The sequence below is a fragment of the Crinia signifera genome, chromosome 3 (assembly GCF_055691185.1).
Source record: "Crinia signifera chromosome 3, ASM5569118v1, whole genome shotgun sequence".
Lineage (NCBI taxonomy): Eukaryota > Metazoa > Chordata > Amphibia > Anura > Myobatrachidae > Crinia > Crinia signifera.
In genome coordinates this window covers 88,914,819-88,942,634 of record NC_139219.1, presented here as the reverse complement: position 1 = coordinate 88,942,634, position 27,816 = coordinate 88,914,819, and the positions used below count along the sequence as shown (strand labels likewise).

Sequence of the window (27,816 nt, the reverse complement as noted above, 5' to 3'; positions counted from 1 at the left end):
TCCAGTATATATCGAGGGTGACCTCTAATGCACGGTTGCATAACAGCATCGAGGAACCCCACACAATTCTGAAACAGGGAGTCATTTGCCGCTATAATGGGCCGACCCGGGGGTACAGTAGAGTGCTTATGTATTTTGGGGAGGGTATAGATGATAGGTGTCACTGGCCATGCAGGGACTAAAGCCTCACCCAATGTAGCACTAATATGGCCATCAAAGACTGCCTGTTTCACCATATTTTTAAGGATAGTACTGTACACTCCCGAAGGATCTTTAGACAGAAGTTGGTATACAGCACCGTCCGCCAACTGGCGTTCAATTTCCAGCTTGTATGGGCCCAAATCCTGTATCACCACCGCCCCACCTTTATCAGCGGGGCGGATGATGATATCAGGATTATCGGCCAATGATTTTAAAGCACAATACTCAGCATGCGTTCCAACATTCTGGAAAAAGTTTTAATGGATGTATTATTTGACAGAGGGTCAAACTTAGACTTAGGCAATAATTTACGCAATTGCACAGGAATCTCATTGTCCACAATACTATCACTGCAAGTAGTAGGTTGCTTTTTAGCAAAATGTTCACGCAAGCGTAATTGTCTATTCAAACGGAATTTCTCAACCTGCCAATTAAAGTCACAAAAACTATTAGTAGGTACAAATGATAGGCCACGACTGAGTACCTTAGTCTCATTGGGGGAGATAGGATATGATGAGAGATGAGAGAGGATATGATGACAGGTTGAAAACTATCGGGGCCTCCTGTTCAAGGGCGGCCTTCCGCGCCTTCTTCGCTCGCCACTTCCTACCCCCTCCTTGTTCTGTGTCGTTTCCTCTTAATAACTGGGTACGGGTTCGTACCCCTAAAGGGACTGACGATTGGGAGGAGGAGGAAGGGCCGCTGTGTTGATCATAGCCATAGTCAGAGTCACTGGTGGTGTACTGCTCGCCAGGCCGAACATTATGTCTGCTGCTCTGGCGATTGTCGCGTCTCCGTCTCTGGCCACGCCCCCGAACATCAGAGTTGGTCCATAAATACACACTATTCCGTTCATAATCTGATACCACCTTCTCCAGTTTCTGGCGTTTATACAGTAGCAGATCTCTTTTATATGTTGCTAATTGTGTCTTTAATCTTTCGCACCAGTCAGTACTAGAGTCCGCCTCAAGGGTCTGTTTGTTAATCAGCTCAAATGCAGACAGTTTCTCAAGTGTGTTTTTAAGTTCACGTCCCGCCTCCTCTATGACGAGGAGCATTAGGTCATAGCTGCATTTGTTCAGCACCCCTATCCAGCGCTTACAGAACGTCAGATTATGATGGCCAATCGTAGGGCAATTTTTCACCCTAAAGCCACGGGGTATACGCTTTTCCCTATAATAATCTGTAAGTGTAACCCCATGGTAAAAGAAGTCCAATTCTTTCTGTTTAAGTTTCAACCAGTCACGGTAGATCAGATCAGGTGACTTAGTTATGGCATCATCAAAAATCTCTTTAAATAATATATCATCTGCCTCCGATTCTGAAAATGTCACGGCCACTCCCTGAGTCAGTTTCGCCAAATTGATACATTCCAATGGTGTGTCCACACCGAGTCCTCCTTCAGTCATAGTACATACAGCAGGACTAAACGTCAGAAACACTGATGAAGCGGTAACACAGGATAATTCACATCAAATTCAGGGTGCCTTAGGCCAGGTACAATCCCTCTCCTGCTACGGGAAAGACCAATACACATTCCACGTGGCCAGGTACTCCCCAATAATCGCAGGTAACTGTGGCCGGTGCCCGCTGTATCCCCATGCACAGGGATGAATATATCACCTTCAACTGTAAAATAACAGTAGCAGCAGCACCCGGCTCCAAAGCAAGAAATCACGTATGCAGGTCTCAGCAACGTTTCAATTTTATTTGGTCAAATCGTCATCAGGCATAAAATCAAATAAGAAACACTCACCTTATATCCCAGCACCAGCGTGTACACCAGGATCACGTTTCCCGCGCTCCCGGTACCACGTCATCCAACAGCGTCGCGCCAGCTCCCAGGCGCCATGGCAACCAGCGCACACACGCGCCAGTGTCACCATAGAAACCGGCCGGACAGCTACGTCACGTCGGAACGGGAACAAGAGCGCTAGTCACAGTGAATCCCGTACCATTAAAAATAAAAAGTACTGGTGGAGGAAGACAAGGTGCGGTACACACCATACGAGCAATATCAATACAATATCACAAAAGAAACATACACGTGTTTAAGTACAATTAATATCATAAATAGATTGCTACACATGTAATAAACATATCCCCACAAAACATTATAAATAGATAAATCAAAAAACCATAAGTACTTTTTGTTTTTAATGGTACGGGATTCACTGTGACTAGCGCTCTTGTTCCCTTCCCGACGTGACGTAGCTGTCCGGCCTCGGGTTTCTATGGTGACCGTGCGCGCGTGTGTGCGCTGGTTGCACAGTATATATATATACACACACACACATGCATCATTTACATTTATCACTAAAAGATAATGTACTTGACTTACAAAACCGTGACTTTAAGCAAACAATATCTTTTTAATGACACCAATTATTAAAGCACAGATTATTATGCATTCTTAATTAACAGTGGATTCTGCAGTAAGCCAACAACTTGATGAATGTACAGGAAACACGATTACAGGATACAATTGAGATCTTCCAGTCTGCCCACTAGCGTTTCATACTGTAGGCTCAGGATTTTCATTGTTAATTACCATAAGAATGTAGCCTTCAGTAATAGAAATGAATGGAATAATTGGTGAAACCATATTTAATTCTAATGTTTAATTAATATGTGACACAATAAAAGAAAATTAGCAATTTGTCACTTACAAAACAAAGTGTCACTAAGTATGAGTCACATATTGGTTTCGGCACATGAGTCACCTATAATCTCTATGGGACTCGGATTTAAAATATATATTTGCATTTGCAAAGTCTGACTGAATGACAGCTCAAGGTTAATTTGTCTATACTACAGGAATTATTTACCTTTGCATTGCAGTAAGAATTACACATGGGTGTCTGGACAGATTATTTCTCAGAGCTAACAAATTGCTTCCAAAGACTCCTTCTTATACCTCCAGTAGTTTGATGCGAATGGGGAATCATTTCTGAGGTGTAAAATGGCAGCTACTGTACTGTCCACCTTGCCAGCCAATGTGCCTAGACTTCTGCTGATTATTTTATACAGGCAGAGGATAGGAGGAGAGTGGTGCAAAGGCACCAACGTGCCACATTTTCCACGGCAGTGCAGAAACAAGACATTTTGTGGAGCAATATTATTGCATTGTTTAATAGTATTCATATTCTGCATTCACCGCACAAAAGCACATACTCTGAGGTAACAGTTGGCCTGATTGGGATATGACCGCAATGTTCATGTTTTTTGCATGGAGTGATTTCTCTTTTTGCCACTGAACATGCGTATAAGTTCTATTGTGTATGTGCCATGAAGGTCTTGTGATGGTGGTTGAAGTGAGGATGTATTCACAATGTGATTGAGAGCCAGATACCTTTGTGGGAGGTAATGGAATATTGGTTATGTTATGTAACCATTTCAGGTCCTGTCACTTTCAGGGTCCTGTCACAGCTGGCAAATGTGATCTTATATGCAATTGTAATGGTTCCAGGTCTTACTTTCTGCGGCCATAGAGTTATTCAGTAGGTCGATTACTGACCAATGTGTGCCTTCTGTGTGTATCTTTGTACACAAAGGGCCTTATTCTGGTTAGGTCTGTGAAACGTACGTACGGCCCGTCACACCGTACGTTTTACGTACGCTCGCGGTAAGCGAAAGTCCGCCCTCAAATCCAGCCATCTCCGGCCACAATAAAAGTGAGTCTTGACTGATATTTATGAGCAGATAGAAGAGAAGTCATTCGGTGAGCGACCATCAAATGATTTCTCTTCCATATGGCGGCATGCTAGTGGATGTGTATGCGAACACAGCCACTCACATGCTAGCAAGTGGACTCCGGGCGGTGGGAGGGCAGCAGTTCGGCGGGGAGGCACTTACCTGTTCGTAGGGTGCGAGTATACGCAGCCTAGCAAACAGGTCTGAATGAAACCACAAGGCTGGACCTCAGTTGCTGCACTAATAACCCAGTGTTTTGTGATCTCTATTGTGTTTGTTCCTATCTATATATTTATCTATCTATCATATCGAGATGTCAACGAGTGCGGTGACACCTGGTGCGCACTCTTCATTAACAGCCCGCCAACCTCACCACCACAGTTGACACCTGGGTGTGTGCCTCTCTATCTATCTATCTATCTATCTATTTATTGTAATCTGCACTAAAAACCACAACCTTCATCAGTGGCGTAACTATACATTTTGCTCCCCCCTGCCAAAATATTTGTGGCGCCCCCCTCCCCCCCTCCAGGCTCCTCTCCAGCATGTTTCCCCAGCATGTGACGTGATGACGTCACACGCATAATGCATGCTGCTTCCCTTGGCTCCGACACATCCCAGGCCGTCCTAGCACACCCATCCACTCCCCCCCCCCCCCATCCTGTACACAGTAGCCAATAGCCGGCTCTGTGTACAGTCAATTGAATCAGTGGGGGGAATTTGACATCTCTGCAATGGCCCCACCCGCTCTGCGGCTGACTCGCCTCCAGTGCTCAGTCAATGGGCAGTGGCAGGCAGCAGCATGTCAGTGCGTCGAGCGGGTGCCGGCGCCCACACAAACCTTGCTGCTGCTTGCTCCCCCAAGCGGCTGCTGGGGCTGCCTTACAGTAGTTACGCCACTGACCTTCATACCGGGCACAGAAATGTCCATGCCTCCTACCATGGTTTATTGCTAGTGCATATACAGACTTAAAGCACTGACTCTATGACTTATCTTAGAACTGTGATACTCATTAATTAATTATATATATTTTTCCACTTAAAATATTGATTGTTGGAGCACCATTGATGTCTTATGGTGCCATAGAACATCTGGCTGATCTATTTCAAATGCTACAACGCTACATGTTGATCTTTTATTTATGTTGCTTCTGCCTTGTGAATTTCTCAAATGGCACAACATATGTTATAATAAAAGTAGATTTCTCATTTCTACCACCTCTAACGAGCTGTCTGAACAATTTGCACAGGTAAAAGGGCTCTATGGACACCCGATAATATAGAAAGGCTTTCACAAATGCACATTCTGTACCCCTTGAAGTACATTAGAATATCTTCTCATAAAATAAACCTTGGTTTTGCATGTGAATTACAGTATACAGTGAATTACACTGCAGCTGTGCCACATCCTCCAAGGACGAAGACATTCTCAGCTCTAAACACTGAAGTAGCTCACTGGGAGCTCATGGTCTGCATTTAGGAGCACAGCAAAAAAATGAATTTTGAAGCGGAAATTTTATATAACTGGTGGCTTCTACTCAAAAAAAAAAAAAATGTTAGAGTAAAAGTTACAGCACTGCAAATATATAAATATTATTGCTATATTAGAATATATTGGTTTCATTGACATATATTATATTTATTGTTCAATGGTCTGGTCTATGCCAGCTAAACACTAGGGGGTACATTTACTAAGATGGGAGTTCTATTTTCCATGGGATGTTGCTATGGGCGACCAATCAGGATCAGGGTCTTCTTATTCATTTATCTTCTCGAAGATAATAGATAGTATTTGATTGGTTTCCCATAGCAACATCCCATGTTAAATAAATCTTATTAAATATCGCCCAGGATGTTGGGCAGAGCAACCAATAAGATCTAGCTATTATCTTCTAGAAGGTGATAAATAAATAAGAAGTAAAATCTTATTGGTTGCAATGGGCAACATCTTATCTTCAATAGAACTCCTATTTTATTAAATATACCCCCTTTTAAATATGGCAATGGCACACACTCTACATACGATCCAGGTATATGGTCATTTAACACCTTGAGAGGTGCGTTTTGCTGGGGCAGGACAAACCTACCAGGGCAGGTCTGTCCTGCCCCAGCGAAACATACCATAACATGTAGGCCCCACCCCCTCCTTTCGCTCCCTCCCCAGATCGTATGTCAGAGCTCCCCTGCCGCTGCCCCTGCCGCCATTCACAGTAGATAATGACCAGGTGGCGGGCTCAGGGCAGCTCAGGATGACTCGGGCGCCTGAACTCCCAAGCGCTCCCAAGTCCCCCTGAGCCATGCCGAACATCTAACTAAACTAATGGCGGCGGGTGCAGCGGCAGGGGATCTCCGGCAAACGATTGCCGGAGCGGAGGGGCGAGGGGGAGTGACAGGAGGGGAGAGGAGAGCGGCAACTGTTGGGGTGCCCGGAAAGGTGATGCACCAGTGGTGCACAGCTGCAGGTACCACTGCCGCACACCTTCATATTGATGGTATGCCCGGAAATTTTCCAGGACAGCCCGCTGCGGCAGCGCAGCAGAGCCCAGGTTTGATAGTTGCTGTGGAATAAAATATATGGAATGGAACATAAAACAAGCCCATCAGAACTAGCATACATCATATAGGTAAAAATGACAGACTGTGTCTTTTACAAAGCAAAACAGAGGATTATTTAATCAATAGCTTCACTGAACTATGTCATTCCACCTTCACTGTGTCACTAGACGGCTTATCCATTTCAACTTGACTCACGCAAAATGATTTGTAATCCCATTTTAAAGCTTGTTATTCTTTAAACCTTTTGCAGGACTCATGGTCTTTGAAGAGGTCACAACAATTTATCTTTCCATGTGCACTTGGATAAATAATCCTAATAAATTGTAAAGAAGTAGCTTTCCCAGGCAATTACATTATTGAAGAGGCTATCCCCACACCACCACACCCATCAAAAATAAAACTAATAAAAACTGAAAAAGCTATGGGGGTTATTCTGATTCACTCGGAAAGGCACAATCACTATCTAATGGACAAAACCATATGTACTGCAGGCGGGGCTGATGTAACATGTGCAGAGAGAGTTAGATTTGGGTGAAGGGTGGACTTCAAACTGATATCTATATTGCAGTGTAAAAATAAAGCAGCCAGTATTTACCCTGCACAGAAACAAAATAACTCACCAAATCTAACTCTCTCTGCACATGTTACCTCAGCCCCACCAGCAGTGCATATGGTTTTGTCCATTAGAGAGTGATTGTGCCTTTCCAAGTGAACCAGAATAATCCCCTATGTTAAATAATCACTATTGTTTTATTACTACCTGAGTTATATTCTCAGAACTAAGTCCAATATTTTCATTCACATCCACATTCTTTTCCTGGGAAGTCTCTTCAGTTTCATTGACAGATGTAAGACTTAATGGTGCCATGGGCCCTCTTCTGGGAGTAGTGGTAACAATAAGTCTAAATAATAAGGCAAAATCAAACAAAACTTATTTATTAACACATTTTGAAACTTTCAGTGTGTTTATCTGCACTGTTATAAAATAGATCCTTCAAATATGTTGATTCATAACAAATGCTATTTACTTGAATAAATGTACAAATCTCTTTCTATGGGCCTAATTCAGAATTGCATGGTAAGCAATGCTAAGTGTACAATTCATGTGCAGAGTGGTTTAGAGTTCCCAGTTAGGAAACAGGCTGATGGTGTTTAAGGCGAAGAGGCATGCTGTTTTGTTGGAGTGCGATGTAGATTTACTGACCTCAGCTCCAGACATAAAGTTTAATCAGACCCTGTGGCCCTCTAAAAATGTCCGCTACCTTAAAGGAGACAGATGCTAGAGGTACCCCTGCACCTCTAGTGTCTGTAACTGGAGCGCAGCATGCCCAGCGCTTCCCTGAAGTGCAGATTCTGGAAATGCTGGAGAACTGTGCGCCATCAGCCCCTGGTATTGAGCATTTAATGCTCCCTGGCAAGGAGCATGTAATCCTCCCTGGCAACGAGTATGCAATCCTTCCTGGCAATGGGCAAGTAACCCCCCCTAGGCAATGAGCAAGTAAACCCCCTTGGCAACAATCATATAACCCCCCTGGCAATTATCATACAAAAACGGCAACAAACATGTAATTCCAACCGGCAACAAGAATGGAAATGATCAAATAGCTCATCTTGCCACGAGCATGTAACCCCCTGGCAACAAGCATAAAACCACGCTGTGGCAGCGAGCATGTAACCCATCCGGCAACAGGCATGTTACTCTTGGCAATGAGCAAGAAATCCCTGGCAATGAGCATGAAACCCCTGTCAAGGAGCAAGTTACCACTGGTAATGAGTATGTAACCCCTGGCAATGATCATGTAACCCCTGGCAAGGAGCATGTAACCCCTAGCAAGAGCATATAACCCCTGGCAAAGAGCATCTAACTCTTGGCAATGAGCATCTAACTCCTGGCAACAAGCATGTAGGTAAGTGGCATTTCAGGAGGAATTATGTGTGTAGATAGGCAGCACTTCAGGTAGCATTATGTGTAAGCAGCACTAGTAATGGTATTATATGTGTTAAGTGGCAATAGTGGGGGTGATGTTTGTGGAAGTGGCACTAGTGGGGGCATTACAGTATCTGTGGAAGAGGCAATAGAGGGACATTATGTTTGCAGGTGGCACTTTAGGGGCAATATGTTTGGAAGTGGCACTACAGTAGGAATTATGTGTTAAAGTGCGACTACAGTGGCAACAAGTAATAAGAAGCCTTACTGTGGGGTATCATTTTTAAGGCCATTTTTGTGTGTGGTGTACAAAATGGTGTCAGCGGCATAACAGTGTGTGGCATAAAGTGAAATAAGAATTATGGTGTGTGGCATAATATGTAATGGGCATTATAATGTTTGGCACAATGTGTAATGGGCATTGCGATGTGTGGCACAATGTGTAGTGGGCATTACAGTTTGTGTGGTGTAATGGGCATTACAATGTGTAGCACAATGTGTAATGGGCATTATGGTGTGTGGCATAATGTGTAATGGGCATTACGGTTTGTGTGGCATAATGTGTAAGGGGCTTTATTGTTTCTGTGGCATAATGTATAAGGGACATTACCATGTGGGGCATAATGTGTAATGGGCATTAAGGTTCATGTGGTATAATGTGTAAGGGGCATTACTATATAATGGAAAAATGACTAACCGATGGGGATGCCGAAACATACCCTTGCTCGGGGCACCATGTCATCTAGATACACCTATGCCTATATCTGTATCTTATCTGTATACTTAGAAAACAATTATTAGGCAGTAATGCAGGCTAATGCATTTAAATGTGTCCATATACCAGAAGAACTACTGACAGACCTTGGAGACTCACATTTGAGAGGCTTAATCCCATTAGTTCCAGTTGTTGACCAATGACTACACATAGTGGCAGCTCATAGCCATGTGCAGAATCAGGTATGGATTTTCTACAAGGAAACCTAGGCACCTGCCTAGGGCCCAGAAGGTCCCAAGGGGCCCCATAAAGATACAGTATCTTGGCCAAGAAAACTGGGCAGATCACATTAAATTCTTCCATCACTGGAGAATCTGTCCAGTCATTGTGTGACCCCCATATACCCTATGCTAGAAGTAGCTCAGTGTGTACATAAGATCCTGCATGCACACCTATACAATCATTGGGATGACCCATGACCCATGAGTGTGTATCCAGCTTAACTGAAATAAAGATTAAAATGTGACTGAATCAAACTGGAAATATAACAATGTACCTAGAAGTACCCACTTGGAATGTAATCAAATTTCATTCCCACATGTATGTTAAGTCATTGTGTGATTATACTGTATGTGGGGAATATAATAGGGGGGTATTCAATCCGTGCCACTTTTTCTGACACTCATTAAATCTGCACTCTAACTGATTTTTTTTGGCTTAATCTACATTCGACCTTTTCAATTAAATTGTTGATTTTTCATCTGTGGGAAAACTTGCCAAGTCGACAATGCAGCCGTTTTGGACTATTTTCTGCCCAGGCAAATTTAACAAACTTGAACCTGCATCGGCAGAAAAACTGTCAGAAAAAGGCTGCATTGAATAGATATGTCGGATTTTTCAACTAGCTGAAAAATCCAGACATCATTGAATATCTCTCATAGCTGTAAATGTCCTTGTTATTGCCATGAATGGATGCTGGAGAACTCTCACGCTGAAGGATAATCAACCTGAAAAAAGTGGTCATTTTACCAGCTTCTGAATCTAAAAACCTTTGCCAAGTAAAACAAACAAAAAAAGACAGTAATAATTATAAACTGTAGACAATGGGCTCAATCCAATTAATTCACCCATTCACATGAGGGGCCTGTTGCCTCTGCAATGGTGTGTAAAAGCCAGCAATATAATCTGAGCTCACCATTCTTGTGTCTCTATCTTGCCCCAAATTTGTGGACTTGTTAAAATCAGTAAATACTACACTGTAAATGCTGCATATACAGTAGCCTAAATTACTCACCACGGCAAACAAATTGCGTATAATTGGATTAAGCCCATATCACCAGTGTGAGTGTAGAATTGTACAAAGAGTAAAGCATCCCCTTAATAAAATACCATATCACCCTTATTGGGGCTTACCCTTCTGATGGTGGTACCGGGAGTGGATTCAGTCGAAACTTAAGTAGTGGTGTAATAATTTCAACAAACTGATCAGCTTTTTTCTCTACAGTTTCTGAAATGCAAAATATTTTATATTATTAATTTCAATAATAGCAATGGAAGAGTATGTACACATTTATTATTTATTTATTTTACAAGTTAAAAGCCTGCCAGAAATGACGGCCAATTGGCTCCTAACTGGCATGTTACTGTGTTTGACAATGACAGTTAGGAACTGATTGGCTGGACGTTTATCACTCTTTATCACCCTCGCATTTATCTCGTTTTAAGGCTTAATACTTGTGCCCTATAGACACATGAGCAGGTGAAATTCATCAACCATTTGCGCGAATATCGGCATTCCAGTCAACCCAAAACCAGGCCCAAAAGCTATGATTGATGTGAACCAGTTTCATACAGTGGGGCAGATGTATTAAGCCTTAACAAGAGATAAATGCAAGGGTGATAAAGTGAGATAAACATCCAGACAATCAACTCTTTACTGACTTACTGACTTTTTTCAAACACAGCCTGTAACATGGCAGTTAGCAGGTGATTGGCTGGACGTTTATCTCTCTTTATCACCCTTGCATTTATCTCTTGTTATGGCTTAATACATCTGCCCCATTGTATCATATCCTCCAACTGATAAATTGCTGTTAAATCTTTTCCCTGTGTGATCTCTAGAGCACTGCAGTGCTGTGGGGACAAAATACCCCAGCCAGACTTATTAAGCAGCATCCAGGATGCCCCCTGTAGCACAGAAAGAAAAAGAGGTGGCAGTGGTGCCCCAAGCCCCTTGCTTGGGGCAATGTACAACCTCTGCGCAGTGCAAACCCCCCCCCCACACACACACACACACAACCAATACACTCCCCAAATCCAAACCGACATTTTTTCTCTCTCCAAGGTGTTGGGATACACAGCTCTGCCCGACACCTGGAAGCACCACCCCTAGGCTCTTATTGGCCTACAGCTCATTGAACAATAAAGTATTGTTGACCAGCAGTGCGTGAAACCACTGATGGTTACCTTATAGATGGTTTTGAGGTTATCCATCAATGGTGAAAATCAGTGGATAACCCACCGATGGCCATTCTTACTCAAGATCAGTGCTGCCTTCCCCAGTACTAAGGAACAGGATTGGCTAAGCGATGTTATGGTGGTGGCGGTCATCCTCAAATGAATTAATTATGCCACTGGATCTTTTCAGGCAGAGTACAAACATAGGATTTTTCACCTAAGTCACCCTCTACTATATCTCTTACTTCAATTTAAATGTATCTTTATAAATAATGCTGTAGCTTCCAAATTATCACAAACTAAAGCATATCTATTCAATGCCTCAGACACAAAAAGAATGAATCCATTAACCTACACTGCCAAATCTAAAACAAAATGAGCTATAGCCATTGTTGCTTAAGATGCAGCTTTACAGTATTTATCTTGTACATTTCTAAAACTGACCTTAATGTAAACACAGAATTACAAACATGATTGATTTTCGCAGAGGATATTTTGTGTGTTGGGTCTAAATTGTTCTTATTTTGTAGCGGGAACATATAAATTTACTTGATGTACCAAGTGGAAAATGACAAATGGACATTGTGCAGATAAAATTGGTCCCTTTGTAGACTCTTATTATGATTAATGACATGTCCTTTGAGCCACAGTAAAGATATATTTTAATGGCCCTGCAGTCAATATCTGTGGAAAATTCTCTAACAATGCAAATGTAGTATATTCATATTGTAACAGTATCATCAGAATGAATAGCCAGTCTTCTCTGAAAAAAATGCTATTAAGCTTGTTTTGAAACCACTGTAAATAGTAGTATTATTTAAGTATTGAACAGTTTGGATTTCATATAGCTATTTAATTTGACAAAATCACAAAAAAGTTTCTAGCTAACATCTGAAAAATCATAAACATAAAAAAGTTCTGATTGCAGTGTTTTGTGCTTTACCATTACTGCCAGTATCCAATTAATTTACTGCAGCTAATAAGTGCACTGTGGCCAGAGGTGCTTTAAGAGAGAAGGAAACCCATGTCCAGGCTCCAATTGGGCCTCCTCTTCTCTGGCGGTGCAATAAACTCTAGCAATGTGCTAGAGCAGTTGTTCCCAACCTTTTTTCTCTCCCGTACCCCTTGATTAGGTTTTTCATTTATAAGTACCCCTCCTCTTAATTTGAAATTTCCACAGTACTTATGAGTGGAAGTGAGCAGTATGCGTGTCCTAATATTAAGGAGAAGCCGTGGACTAGTATATGGTCAGGTCCATCTTTGTCTGGCCGCTGGCTGTGTATTGTCTCCAGAGTTCCCACTAACACCTGTAGGATTAATGCTTCTTCCACCCATGTCAGTGCAGGGCAGATGTTCACATGTAGCTCTCAGTGAATTACCGGTTCGGCAAAAGCACGAGGAGACGCTGATGACGCTGCTGATGGAACTGGAAATGACACGTGGCTTGTTTCCATGTCAATGGTAGACATCTTTTGCCAATGGGAGACGTTTTCTTCTTCCGCCATTACAAATATTATTTCCAAGTACCCCCAACTGGTCTGCAGAGTACCCCCATGGGTACTAGTACCCCAGGTTGGGAACCACTGTGCTAGAGTGTACTGTGCATGGCCAGGTGTCCAGGAACATGGCAACCGCATTGCATTCCCAGGGGCACCCCTATTTTGCATTTGTAAATCACTGGAAAATGTCTACATGGCCATTGCTCCTCGCTCATTGGTGGTTGTGGTCAGCTGATCCAGTACCTGGATGCAGAACCCAGAGCCGGTGGGAAATCCACGTGTAGATACCGGAGCGCAGGACACTTAGGAGACACATGATAGGCATTTCTGAGAGGTGACAGAGGAACCTGATGCTGGAACATAGAAACCAGCACATGTGCCCATGGGGCTGGTCTTTAAAGGTAAATATAAATATGAATTGCTAAGAAAACAATGAGATAGGCCTACATAAGGTAACCTTATCTTATTACAGAAAATAATTTGTTAGGCTACATATGAATGATAGCTGATATTAGGAACAGATTTTGTGGGAATGAACTTTCCCCACAGTGCAAGTGGTATGAGCCAGGGGCAAGAGTGCATGAAAAGGGCATAATTATCATTTATGAAGCAGACTGCACGTTGTAGTCTGCTTCATACAAAAGATGGAAGACTCTAGCTTGACTATAGCAGAATACTTAAATGTAGGTTCAGGCTACAACTTTTTTTGGTTTTGCTTTCATAGAAAATTAGCCAGAGGGCAAAATATTTTTACAGTGGTTTCTGTATGTACAGGGCCCTTTCTTCCTCCTAAAACCCCAAATGATCTTAAAATGGCCTTACAGAATTATCCTTTTAATCTATTTGAGTCAGTGGAAGACCATTTTGGTAGGGTTTAATCTGGTGTTGGAGGGGATGTTTCAATGACTGAACTTTTTTTTTAATATATGGTAAACTTGGCCAACATTTTTTAGTATATGGCAGGAGGTTATCACTCTCCTCTCGCAACTATTTGGTGTGAGCATTCCCTCTGAACCCAAGTTTTTTCTCCCCTTAATTTTCCCTATACTGTCTACACACAAAACACACAAATTACTATGGCATGCTACATCCGCCATGACTTGCCAATTTGCAACTGATTGGAGGAACCCTATACCGTCTCCTCTAAAGACAGATGTGTCACCTATATAGCATGTGTACTATACTACATCGTTCATCTAAATCTTTTGATAAAGTATGAGGTTCTTGGTTAGCCTCCCAAAATGCTTTTTCCCCATTTGGCAATCAGGGGGTATTCAATATGGGATTCCAACTGTTGGAACGTCTCAACAATAAGAATCCCAGGCTGTTTTTGTTTGATCTGATAGTAACTTGACAGTCAGAATTCAGAGGGCCTTATTTTAGTTCACTCTTTCTGACAAAATCCTTCTTAGATGGAAAAAACCATGTGCACTGCAGGGGGGCAGATGTAACATGTGCAGAGAGAATTAGATATAGGTGAGTTATTTTGTTTCTTTGCAGGGTAAATACTGGCTGCTTTATTTTTACACTGCAATACAGATATCAGTTTGTAGTAAAACCCCACCCAAATCTAATTCTCTCTACACATGTTACATCTGCCCCCCTGCAGTGCACATGGTTTTTTCCATCTAAGAAGGATTGTCAGAAAGAGTGAACTAGAATAACCCCCAATGTTCCTGCTGTTGTGTGCCGGAAAGTCCATAGATTGGCGAAAACGGATGCAAATTGTCGTAAAAAGGCAGTGAATTCGACAATCTGCGGCCGATTTCAACAAAACAGATCCGACTTAATAAAAGAGAGCGTGGGGGGAGATTCCGCAAAATTGAGGACAGAACAAGGATTTGTAAAAATGTAACAATACCAATTTATTTATACATATAATACTTTAAAAAGTGGTGCAATTGCATCAGGGGGTTTAAAATGGAAATAAAGGAAAATTGAAAAAGCTGAGTCCAGTATTGGATGTTATCACCTTATTCACTGGCAAGTGAAGATGGGAGATGGGGACGGTGGAATTGTCCTCCAGACACTGGGACAGGAATCCCTTTGCAGAGTGTCCTCCTAATCTGAACTGTGGTGGTGGATGTCCTTGATTTGGATTCTCTGTAGTGTTGGGTTCCACTTATGACCATGTGTAGGTACCTTAGATAGGTGGCATTCCTTCAGAAGTTGGTACCACAATAAAGTGGTTGGTAGGTAGATGTCCCGGTCTGGTTCTCCACTGATGAATGGAATATTGAAATTTTCTTTGCCAAGGTGATGTCTGGAACAGCAGCAAAGTGGGGGTGGGGTGGCTGGGTTGCCTGTGCCAACGCGTTTCACAGACCGGGACATCTACCTACCAACCACTTTATTGTGGTACCAACTTCTGAAGGAATGCCACCTATCTAAGGTACCTACACATGGTCATAAGTGGAACCCAACACTACAGAGAATCCAAATCAAGGACATCCACCACCACAGTTCAGATTTGGAGGACACTCTGCAAAGGGATTCCTGTCCCAGTGTCTGGAGGACAATTCCACCGTCCCCATCTCCCATCTTCACTTGCCAGAGAATAAGGTGATAACATCCAATACTGGACTCAGCTTTTTAAATTTTCCTTTATTTCCATTTTAAACCCCCTGATGCAATTGCACCACTTTTTAAAGTATTATATGTATAAATAAATTGGTATTGTTACATTTTTACAAATCCTTGTTCTGTCCTCAATTTTGCGCAATCTCCCCCCAAGCTCTCTTTTGTTTTATAGGGACTGACAATCCCTGTTTTTGATTGCTGCAGGCCTAACCTCTCATACAGGCGCCCTAAACAGACACCCAGGTGTCTGTATATTTTTTCCTGACTTTTAAATAAGTTGGATCTGAGACCCTTCAATGCTGTCCTTAATGGCAGCATTGTACATGTGAGTGCCGATATTTCTAACTATACTGTTCTCATACCTTTTAAGATTCAAGGTTCCTCCTCCAACACTTTCTTTTTTCCAATGGTCTTTTTTTTTCAAATGTTTGTATGCTGTATTTCTTTTTTGTATTTCTTCTTTGACGGTCTGCCACGCCATAATTGGTAGGATCATGTCTTGCTACTTTATTATACAAAAGTGTACCTTTTTTTATTGCTATATGTGATAATTATGTGAGGTTAAATGCATTTGCCAATATTCATAATTGTGCAATATGTTTTAGGGCCAAGGCCCAAAAAAAAACCTAGAATAAGTTTGCTATTTCTTCTCTGTAGTAGTTCTTCGAGGGCTTTATATAAGACGCCTTATCAATGAACAGATGATGACTACCAAAAACGTAATGCTTCAGTAGAGGAGGCTTCTAGTGTAAGGATTTCTACTGCAATACATGTAAAAGGTGTTCTGTTTTTTTAATACAATTAGATATATTTTACCTTCAGCTTCATCCTTGAGATTAACTTCCTTTTTCTGCCTTATTAGTTTCCATCGTGGCACAAAAGGAGGTTTTGGAGGAGCAATTAACGGACAAGATCTAGTCCTAGACACAAGAACTGGATGGTTGTAAATGTGAGATAGTCCATATTGTCTCAGCTTTTCTGACGAATCTGCCTATGAATAAGAATACATAAATTAAATGTCATAGTTTTAAGCAAGGGAGTTCCAACTAGATGCTTATGCTTTAAAAATGTATACAATGATGCCCTTAAAATGTAATTTGCACAGTACTGTACCTCACAAAATGTAATGTTGCTTCTGCACTGCTAGGGCATTGCCCACTCACGTTCTCCCCCGTACTAAAAACACCCCTGAATTGCCAGCGTGCATCAAAGACACATTTTTCTGGGTTGATCTCCATGGTTAATCGTGACATGCCTTTCACCTTCCCATGAGTCATTACAAATTTGAAGACAGTGGGGACTGTCCAATGAGAATGAGGATAATTGTGAGACATGGATTTATATAGTTTGTGGCTACCTGTGTAAAGTTGTCTATAGCCTGAGCACCACAGTATTTGTTATTACTGAATATATTAAACCAATAACCAGGGAACACATACGATTTGGGCCCTTTTCATCTGATTACTCTGCCCGATACCTCAGAATCCGATGAAAAGGGCGCAATTCGCACTAGTGGATGGGGCCTTAACCTACCTATGTAGTACTGAGTTTATATACTGTAGCCTTCACATAGCTTCTTTTGTTAAGTTTATTAATCAATCACACAACAAAAGTACCCTTTTTTATTTGTGCCAATGCACCTTCTTGACAGTCTAGCACATTTCAAGATATTCCCCCAGTGTTGGTTCTTTTGCCTTCCTGTGGCTGGTAGAGGGTAGTTGGTGTGTTAGGAGGTAGAGGGTGGCATGCTGGTGTGGGTGTGTTAGGGGGCAGAAGGTGGCAGGCTGTTGATGTTGGTGTGTTAGGTGGCCTCTTTAAATTCCTAATCCACCCAAGACACTCAGGAAGGGTACGGTTGTGGAATTAACATGGAAGTCACCACAGGGCCCTCCTGTGGCTGGGAGAGGGTAGTGGGTCTGTTAGGGGATATAGGGTGTCAGTCTGGTGATTTGGTTGTGATAGGGGGATACTTTAAATTGCCAATCCACCCAGGAACACCCAGGAAGGGCACTGTCATGGAATTAGCGTAAAGTCGCAAACACAACTGTATGAATAGACAAGGACAGCTGCGCAAATGTGTCCAACTCAGAATCACGCCCTATGAGGAGAGATCCCACCCCTTCAACAGACCCTGCTCCCTATAAAGATCCCACTTCCATGGAGGCTGCTTTCAGGTTTTTATCCCAATCCACCCCTAGTGGTACCAGCACAGATAATGGTGCAGATACCACTTCTCCCCCATAACCTTGCATTCATACATTTACCCCCAGGTGAGTTTAGCACTACAAAGTGGCATAATGTGATCTAAGGTGAAATTCACATTTAGAATTTGACAGCAGATAAGAACCACTTGGCCTGTCTACTGTAGTCTCCCTCTTTTCTAAAAATATTGTTTCCTCAAACCCTATTTGATCCTATATGTGGCATAATGTCAACAAAGATAACTAAAAAGATAAAAATCCATCCTTTAAAAGAAAGTGTGGTGATACTTTACAAATGTAACATCTTGGTCAGCTTGCCACCCACTGCAAAGGATGAAAACCCCCCTTATGTATATGAAAAAGCTTTTGCTGGCACTGGATAACAAATACCCCTTTACATATATGAAAATATCATGATGGTACTGGATAATAAATGTATATTCCTATTAAACATCTCACATTGGGATGTATGGTTCTGTAAAATAATATTTCCTCCTTAAAAACAGACCAAACTCATAAAATAAAACTCCCAAGCAAAACCTGTTAGTGTCTTTGCATCTTAATTGATATTTGTACCTTAGTGTACATGTGCCCTTGCCTGCTTTAAACATGTGGGTGGTAAATGGTGAATATATATGGAATGGCTTAAAAACTTGTGCCCAAGGAATACAGTGCTCTGTACATGTTAAACAGAAGGAAGACTTAATTAACCGGATTAACTAATATGTAAATAGACATGATAGGTAGAAAACTGTTGCTGTGTACCATATATTTCTACCAATAGATTAGTTTATATTTGCACCATGTTTTGCTTGAATAAACATGAATAAAGCCATTCACGTTTGTTACAATTGCTAATATTGGGCCTAATTCAGTATGAGTTGTAGTTTTGCGAGTAACATTCACATTAATGTTCATAGGGCCATCCAGCACAGGGCAAGGCCGCCTGCATGCCATGTTCCTCCCTCAGATGTGATTGCAAAATCTTCCAATCGCATCGCACAGATGCCAACTCTTTGCTGTACAGTGAAGTGCACAGATCTTAAAGTTAGCTATCTGCCTAGCTGCAAAGGCAGGAGCAGTGCGATGTCATGTAGTGCCAAGACACTGTCCCCGCTGGCCTTTGCTTTTTCCTAAATATGGCCACAGTTTCAGGGCTCGCACATGCGCGCTGCCATGTGAGCATGCGCAGTTTAGCAAAAACCACCTAATAGCATTTTTGCTAATCTTGCTGAATTGGTCCCATAATGCATACATAACTGCTTATTTGGGATAGCAAAATAATATTTCCAAAAACCCGAATAAGATAAAGATCACGTTTCCTGTGCTTTTCCTTTACACATGTGGTGACTTAATTATGAGACAGTTACATGTAATGGGTGAATGCAGGATAAAGTTCTTACCATCTGGCCAAGTATAGAGGTCTTCTGTTCACTCAAGTGAAGTGGCAAGTAGCTGGCATATACAACCATCTGGGGCACTAACGGTACAGAAGTGGCTGCAGAAAATAAAGCAATAGATATACAGTAATTATACTTTATTCAGCTTCAAAGCATCAATATAACTCTGTATAACAAAAGATGTCCAATTTCATTCTAATTACAAACTCAGTAATTTTGAACTAAAAAAAGCCATCTTTAAATATAACACTTGAATCCAATTTTCTATTTAATTTGTGCTACATTTTATGGTGCAAATGAGAACCCCTTTGGTGTTTGGAGACCAATATGTTGCACATCCCACTGATATGTAGCAGCCAAGGCCAATGTAATTTGGAAATGTGTGAGAAAAGATAATTGTATTTTGTAGATAAACCTCTACGGAGAGCCATATCAAATTAAAGCCAGCAAAAGTTTCAAGTTAAATTGTGCTAAAAAAATTTAAATCCCCTAGGTTTAATTCTATATGTTCTATTTTGGTTTAAGGGTTCAGTACAAAATATATAATTAGGTCAAAGACAATGTAAAATTAGAAAACATGCAGGAACAGGAAATTATAGGCCACTAAGGTCAACTAGTTTTGTGTGTGGAATACAGAATAGAACTGAGCAGGATATTATTTCTATGATCTGGTAATTCAGCTAATATTTGCAGTTGTGCTCTGAGGACAAGTGTCCTAATTTAGATACGGTTACAAATCGGTCAATGCATTCTTACTGCATGTGCAACTATTCAATTGTGATGGCGGTCACACTGAAGAATTAGTCACAAAAGTGAGTTACAGGAAGTTAGTGATTAGGGGTGTTTTATGTTTCATGCCATAGGGCAGAAATGATGCAACAGCAGTAAGGGGTTTATTCTAGTTCATTCTTTCTGACAAAATCCTTCTTAGATGGACAAAACCATGTGCACTGCAGGGGGCAGATGTAACATGTGCAGAGAGAATTAGATTTGGGAGAGTTATTTTGTTTCTGTGCAGGGAAAATACTGACTGCGTAATTTTACACTTCAATATAGATCTCACTTTGAAGAAAAACCCCACCCAAATCTAACTCTCTCTGCACAAGTTACATCTGCCCACCTGCAGTGCACATGGTTTTGCCCATCTAAGAAGGATTTTGTCAGAAAGAATGAACCAAAATAAGGCCCTTGGTTTTGTCCATCTAAGAAGGATTTTGTCAGAAAGAATGGACTAGAATAACCCTCTAAGTGTTCTTAGGCACAGGTTCTAAAATATTAGTATATACTTGCAATTGCAAACTGCAAAATATAGTAATTACAAGAACAACCACATCTGTATTAGGTGTAAATAGATTTTTACTGAACAGTCAATTATGCAAAGGGCTCTTATCAGTGATAGACAAAGGAGGCTACTGTACCACCGGGCAACAAGCCCTGAAGGGTGCACTTCCTTGCAGCTCCATTGTCCCAGTGCCCGAAGCTCCTAATTCTGTTACAAGTCTAATATAGGAGCCCAGCACTGATAAGATGAGGCGGAGGAGAGAACTATTAAACTTTGGGGTTTGCTCGCCAACACCACTACTGTGGGGCATGGAATTTGGTTTATTAGGGAGGGAGCGTACACGGCGCAACTACTATTTTGCCTTCCGACAACTTTACTGAAGTCCCGCCACTGGCACTGACAGTTGCATTTTAACACATGAGCAAAATAAAGAAGTACTAGAATAAATATTTTAGCAAGGTATCTTAATCTTACTGTATATACTATAGTATGAATGTCACATTTGGGGAATTTGATGTAGGAACCAACGGTGACCTGAGAGCTGGAGGGTTAAACCAAGCTGTTTTAATAATACTTTTTCGTATAGATTACAACAAAGCAATAGAATTTTCCAAATGGTGACTTTGGAAAAATGATATTTGTGTGTAAATCACAAATAAACATCTTTAAGATAGTTCCCCTTTTCTGAACTTCCTGGTAACGAGACTCAGAGGTATATATGAAGACAAAGATACTGAAGAATATATAATTAGCGCTTTAAATAATGAAGAAGAAATGCTGGAAAACTTTGCATAAAGGATGAAGACAATCTGGAGATAAAGAACTGGATGAGGTGGCTACTTAAGAAATGCGAGGAGAAGGAGCACAGGAAGAGAGCTTAGTCTTAAACACTACCATTTGGGTAGCATTGAGACTGCAGCAGAGAATCAGGCTAGGAGTAGTGGCAGTAATTGCAAGTCAGAGTGCCAGGAATCCAATAGGCAACAGACGATGGAGGCTGGCTGGACAGATGTTTAGAAAAAAAGAGAAGAATGTCCTTTTGCTAGGTGCACCTAATAGAATCTAAAACATAACTTTTAATTACATTTATTTGTAAAAGGCTGCGTAAATTTAAAACCATATAACGAACAAGGGTGGGTAAACACACATAAAAACGGGGGTGGCAGGCAGGGATTTGCTGATAGTAGCTGGAATATTCAAAATTTTTATTATAACTGCAAGGATGGCAGTGCGTAGGACTACTAGGATATTAGACCAGTTATGTATCTGGTAATTGAATAAAGATAAATAGAATATAGTTCTACTCAAAGAGTCTCACTAGTAGCCTCTGTTATGTGTAGCACTGGTTGGTGGCTCGGTTACACTAACTCAGTTGCCGTGTTTATGCTAATCACAGGCAATATTGAACACTGACACAAATGGCTAGAATAATTCTAGCTTTCCGATCCGTCTGCTCTGTACAGTGTAAGAGAGACCTACACACACATGAATCAGTGTGCCGTCGGAGGTTAGTGGGGGTGTGGCGGGGTTAGGTGTATCACCCAGCCACAATCATACCCCAATGAACTAGAGTCCCGTCCAGGGAGCCCCTAGTCTGAGCACACCAGCAGGTGGGAGCCCTAATAAGGGCTATCAAGTACCGTGCACCGCTTCACATCAATCAAAATGCATTGTATGAAAAATAATAAAACTATCAGCAAGTCAATACTGCCTGCACACCGCTAGCCGGCGCGCTTCGCAGTCAAGCTTCCTCAGGGCCAACCTGCCTTGAGGACTGTAAAGGTTTAAATACCCTGTGTATGATACTCTGGCCAATCACAGCATACACTGTTTTGGCGCCAAAAACGCATGGTTTGAGCAGAGGACCAATCAATGTTGTGCATTAGACACCCTCCTCTATTGAGGCTGGGGCGTTTGTCAGTGTCCAGTGATGTCATCAGTGTATAGCCAGTGAGGATCCTGTATTAGTGGGTGTGTAGCCAGAGGGAGGCGCTAGCGCGTCATCGCCGTGTCTCCGCAGCAGGATGTATAACTCCGTTGCTGCGGTGATCGGCGGATGTTTACAGTCGTTGCCGCGGCAGCCGTCCGGGCAGGAGAATGTCTACTCCTAATGCCGGGACGTCGTGACGTTCACGCGTCTCCGGCGTCTCTGCGCTGATGTATTGTATATGCGGTTGCCGTGGCAACCCGTTACCCTGCTGCTTTGGACGTCTGGTAATTCATGATTGGGTACATTGTCTGTCTGTGTATAACTCCCAGCCAATGGGAGCGTTGTGGGTGTGTACACACCTGTCCTGTCATAGTGTCACCATGATTTGTAAAAGGGGGACATTGTTTGTATAATTAAATCTGAAAACGGAGTAGTTCTGTATATGAACACTGATCCAAAGGTATGTATAATATATAGGAGCAGTGAGGCCTGCATGAACAATCGGATTTTAGCTGAGTCCACATCTATACGTAATAGACGAAAATAGCTGTCAAATGTTGTGACAGGTGAAGAATTTGCATATACTCGGAGTAATCTGCCTCTCCACTAGGAGGGAAGGGGATATGTGTACCTGTGCCTTCTGCCAAGTCGACATGGAGTTTATAGTGTGTCGACTCTACAGGGGGAAGATATGATAAATGAAAAGCTATGTGTAAGCAATTGCACATAATAGTGGGACGTTGTTTAAAAGCTCAACTGCAAACGTGGGAAAACACTAAAAAGATAGCAAAAAAGTGAAAAATACACAACGAATAACCACTGTGATCATGTGCCCCCTTGACTGGGGTATAATAAAGAGTGACAGCTTGGAATAAAAGCTGGGGATATATATGTGAATACTAGTCACCATATTAGGTGATGAGAAGAGACGTGGATAGACATAAAGTCAGAATAATGTGAATAAGATATATGTGTGGAAATGGGTGAAAATAATTGCAAAGATAAAATATGGAAGACAAGTGATATTATGCTGGGACAGAAACTCATGAATAATTAGAACATATTAGACTACTGTGTCTATTGAAATAATGTTAATGGGTGATAAGTGATCATAACGAAGTATTCACCTGATGATATCTAAAATGTCAGATTTGCTTAATTAATAGATGTGTGGATGCATAGCTCAGCTAGCATGTAACAAATATACAGGCTCCACATCTGTAATATAATTATGTCAGGGATGTACATCTGCTATCGTCTGGGTTACAGTGGCCAAGGACCTTTATCTCCCCAGGGTAAGTAGTACTATATTTGTAACAGGGTGCTCTCTGTGCACACATCAGATATGAAATATACACCGCGCATCTTTCTATAGTCTGGATTAGGACAGTCGGGGACGTTTGTTTCCCAAAGGTAAGTAATAGACTGTCCATATCGATCTGCTACTGTACATATGTGCCAATTATACACCATACGCATCTGGGACACAATTGAGTAAGTGTAGAGCTAGGAGTCAAGGAGTAACTCAGAGATTCATAGAAATGCGGAGTAGCTGTTCTCCTCGTTAAGACCCCTGGGTACCATGGTGTCCATCATGAAGATCATCCGGGTTTCCCGTTTTAAGAGTTCCGTATCCAGGTCTCCTCTCCTGATACCCAGGTCCACCTGGAGTATGCCATAGGCTTGTAGGCCTGTGGGTTGGCTTTGATGGTATTTGTAGAAGTGCCTGGCAATGGGGGTTAGGACTTTCAACGCCCGTTTGTCCCTCTCGGCATTCCTAATGCTTGCAAGATGTTCAAGGATCCTCTTTTTCAATGGTCTTATGGTCTTGCCGATATATTCTTTATGACAAGGACATTCCAGGTGGTATACCACTCCCACTGTGTTGCAATTGATATATTGCTTGATTTTGCTCGTATGTCCATATCTGTCCATGTATTCATATTTCGTAATCATGGTTGAGCAGGCTTTACATGACCCACATTTAAATGAGCCTTTCTTTTGATGTATTGGTTTGTTGACTTTCTCCATGTGGCTTTGGACCAGAATGTCCTGTAGATTTCGGCTTCTGCGCCAGCTTAGTTGCACTCTATCATCCAGGATATCAGCCAGATCTGGATCGGTTTTGAGAACGTGTAGGTGTCTGTTCAGGATATTCTGTACCTGTCTCCACTCCTGGCAGAAAGTGCCAATGAAGCGTACAGTATTGTCATCTGAAGCAGTATTGGTAGGTTGTTTAGGAACCAGGAGGTGTTCTCTCCTATAATCCCTAGTGTCATTAAAGGCCTTTCGTACACTTCTCTTGCTGTATCCTCTGTCTGTTAGACGAGAGCTGAGTTCACTGGCTCTTTTCTTAAAAGTGTCAGCCTTAGAGCAGTTCCTTTTTGTTCTAAGGAATTCGCCCTTAGGGAGCCCTTTGATGACTGGCGGAAAATGAGAGCTGGTGTTGTGCAACAAAGAGTTGGTTGCCGTTTCTTTACGGAAGAGGTCCGTTGCAAGTGAGCCATCTTCTTCAATTGAGATACGTAAGTCTAAGTAATTGACTCCCTCTTTGCTCATCTCATATGTCAAATGCAGGTTGAGATGGTTATTGTTAAGGATGGAAATCAATTCAATAAACAAAGCTTGATCTCCCTCCCATAGGATGAGGAGATCATCTATATATCTCACCCATAACAATATATGATCAGTATATTGTTCATTGCTTTCGCTGAAGACAACTTCCCTCTCCCACCACCCCAGGTACAGGTTCGCATACGTGGGGGCACAAGTGCTCCCCATCGCAGTCCCCCGTACCTGGAGGTAGAATTGGTCGTTGCAGACGAAATAGTTCTTGGTCAGAACAAACCGCAGTAGTTTGATTAGAAGTTCTTGGAAGTCATCATCCTTCCCCATTTTGAGAAAATATTTCACTGCTTCCAGGCCGTATTGGTGGTGTATGCTCGTGTACAAACTCTCCACGTCGCATGTAATGATCCACGTGTCTTTGCTGACAATGACATCTTGGAGTTTGTTGAGCACCTCCATAGTGTCACGTACATAAGATGGAAGTGTAAGTACATGTTCCCTGAGATGGGCATCCACAAACTGGCTCGCTTTCTCAGTGAGACTGCCAATGCCGGACACTATGGGACGGCCGGGCGGTGTTCTTTCATTTTTATGAACTTTGGGGAGGAGATAAAGAGTGGGAATCCTCACTTCTTTCACTTGAAGAAATTCCGCCTGTGTTTTGGTAATAGTACCCATGTGTGCCGCTTCCTTGATCATATTGGAGTATAAAGACAGAAAATCATGTGTGGGGTTGAAGATGAGTTTTTTATAACACGTTGTGTCACCCAATTGTTTCTGCAACTCCGCAATGTATAGGGTTCGCGACCATAGGACTATATTACCCCCCTTGTCAGACGGCTTGACAATAGTATCGTCCCAACACTTAATTTCATTGAGGGCTCTCCTCTCATCAGGGCACATGTTATTTTCAAAATGATAGATATGCTTATCATTTTCCAGTTGGTCCAGGTCTTGACTCACTAAATCTATATAAGTTTTGACCACTGGACAAATTTGAAATTGGGGGCAGAATTTAGACTTCTTTTTCAGTTTAGGTGGATTAGGGCGTACTAGATGAGTCGTCATTAGATCTCCTGTATCAACCTGTCCCTCCATTTGTAGCTCTTCAAGGATATGGATGATATTTTCATCCTCACTATCAGGGAGTGGGACCATTGGACTAGGTTGAGAGTTGGTCATATCTTGGTTATTCTCATCTGGCGCCTGAGTTCTTGTGCGATAGAATTTTTTGAGTAACAGCTTGCGTCCATACAGATTAAGATCTTTTTCTGTATCGAATCTATTAAAAGAGCTTGTTGGAGAAAAAGACAACCCCTTCTGTAACACTCTAGTTTGTATATCAGTTAAGGTGTGTGACGAGAGGTTGATTATTTTCAAAGAGTCAGATTCTGATGTTATTTTCTGTATCTCTGAAACTCCCTGTGATCTTCGCGCCATTCTCTCGTAGGTCTTTTTCTTCTTCTTCCCCCTCCTTGTCCTGGGGTGTCCCAGCCTAGACGATCTCTCGTGTCCCTGGGACTCACCCCTAAAAAATTCCTCTGTGTAGTTCTAGAGGTCTGATCGGATGACTCATTTTCCGATGAGTCTACATCAGAGGTGCTGTAGTTAAGGGGATTATGTGATGGAGCTCTTTTATTTTGTGTCATGTTCCACCTATAGACCTTATTGGTCCTGAAGTCCTCAATATCTCTTTGTAGTTTATTCTTTTTTCTGCTGATAGTTTCTTTTTCCATGCCCTCAATCTCAACTTTGAATTTATGGTATGTCTGTTGAAATTTTTCTAGCCCTTCAAAGTCTTTCAATTTCGCACTCAGTCTGGCAATATCTGCGGCATGTCTGTCCAGCATTATTTTGTCATGTCTGACTAATATCTCTATCAGTTGCAGGGAGCAGTGTGTCAACGCTTTTTCCCAGTCTAGTTTCAGGGTCTCATCAGCTAACTCAAAGGAGGGGAAAACACGTGGTCTCAATTCTGCCCCCAATTTCAAATTTGTCCAGTGGTCAAAACTTATATAGATTTAGTGAGTCAAGACCTGGACCAACTGGAAAATGATAAGCATATCTATCATTTTGAAAATAACATGTGCCCTGATGAGAGGAGAGCCCTCAATGAAATTAAGTGTTGGGACGATACTATTGTCAAGCCGTCTGACAAGGGGGGTAATATAGTCCTATGGTCGCGAACCCTATACATTGCGGAGTTGCAGAAACAATTGGGTGACACAACGTGTTATAAAAAACTCATCTTCAACCCCACACATGATTTTCTGTCTTTATACTCCAATATGATCAAGGAAGCGGCACACATGGGTACTATTACCAAAACACAGGCGGAATTTCTTCAAGTGAAAGAAGTGAGGATTCCCACTCTTTATCTCCTCCCCAAAGTTCATAAAAATGAAAGAACACCGCCCGGCCGTCCCATAGTGTCCGGCATTGGCAGTCTCACTGAGAAAGCGAGCCAGTTTGTGGATGCCCATCTCAGGGAACATGTACTTACACTTCCATCTTATGTACGTGACACTATGGAGGTGCTCAACAAACTCCAAGATGTCATTGTCAGCAAAGACACGTGGATCATTACATGCGACGTGGAGAGTTTGTACACGAGCATACACCACCAATACGGCCTGGAAGCAGTGAAATATTTTCTCAAAATGGGGAAGGATGATGACTTCCAAGAACTTCTAATCAAACTACTGCGGTTTGTTCTGACCAAGAACTATTTCGTCTGCAACGACCAATTCTACCTCCAGGTACGGGGGACTGCGATGGGGAGCACTTGTGCCCCCACGTATGCGAAC

The 27,816-nt window shown here is 42.0% G+C and overlaps 1 protein-coding gene across 3 annotated transcripts in view; it reads right to left on the bottom strand.

Annotated features, from left to right (window-relative positions):
* The window catches only part of ADGB (androglobin), a 282,215-nt gene that overhangs the window by 162,279 nt on the left and 92,120 nt on the right, over window positions 1-27,816 (bottom strand). For all 3 annotated transcript variants that reach the window (XM_083176187.1, XM_083176188.1, XM_083176189.1), the window contains 4 exons: window positions 19,233-19,327; window positions 16,445-16,619; window positions 10,506-10,599; window positions 7,211-7,352 (listed from right to left, as the gene is read on the bottom strand). In XM_083176187.1, coding sequence (XP_083032313.1) covers window positions 7,211-7,352; window positions 10,506-10,599; window positions 16,445-16,619; window positions 19,233-19,327 — 506 coding nt within the window. The remainder of the gene's footprint in view (window positions 1-7,210; window positions 7,353-10,505; window positions 10,600-16,444; window positions 16,620-19,232; window positions 19,328-27,816) is intronic.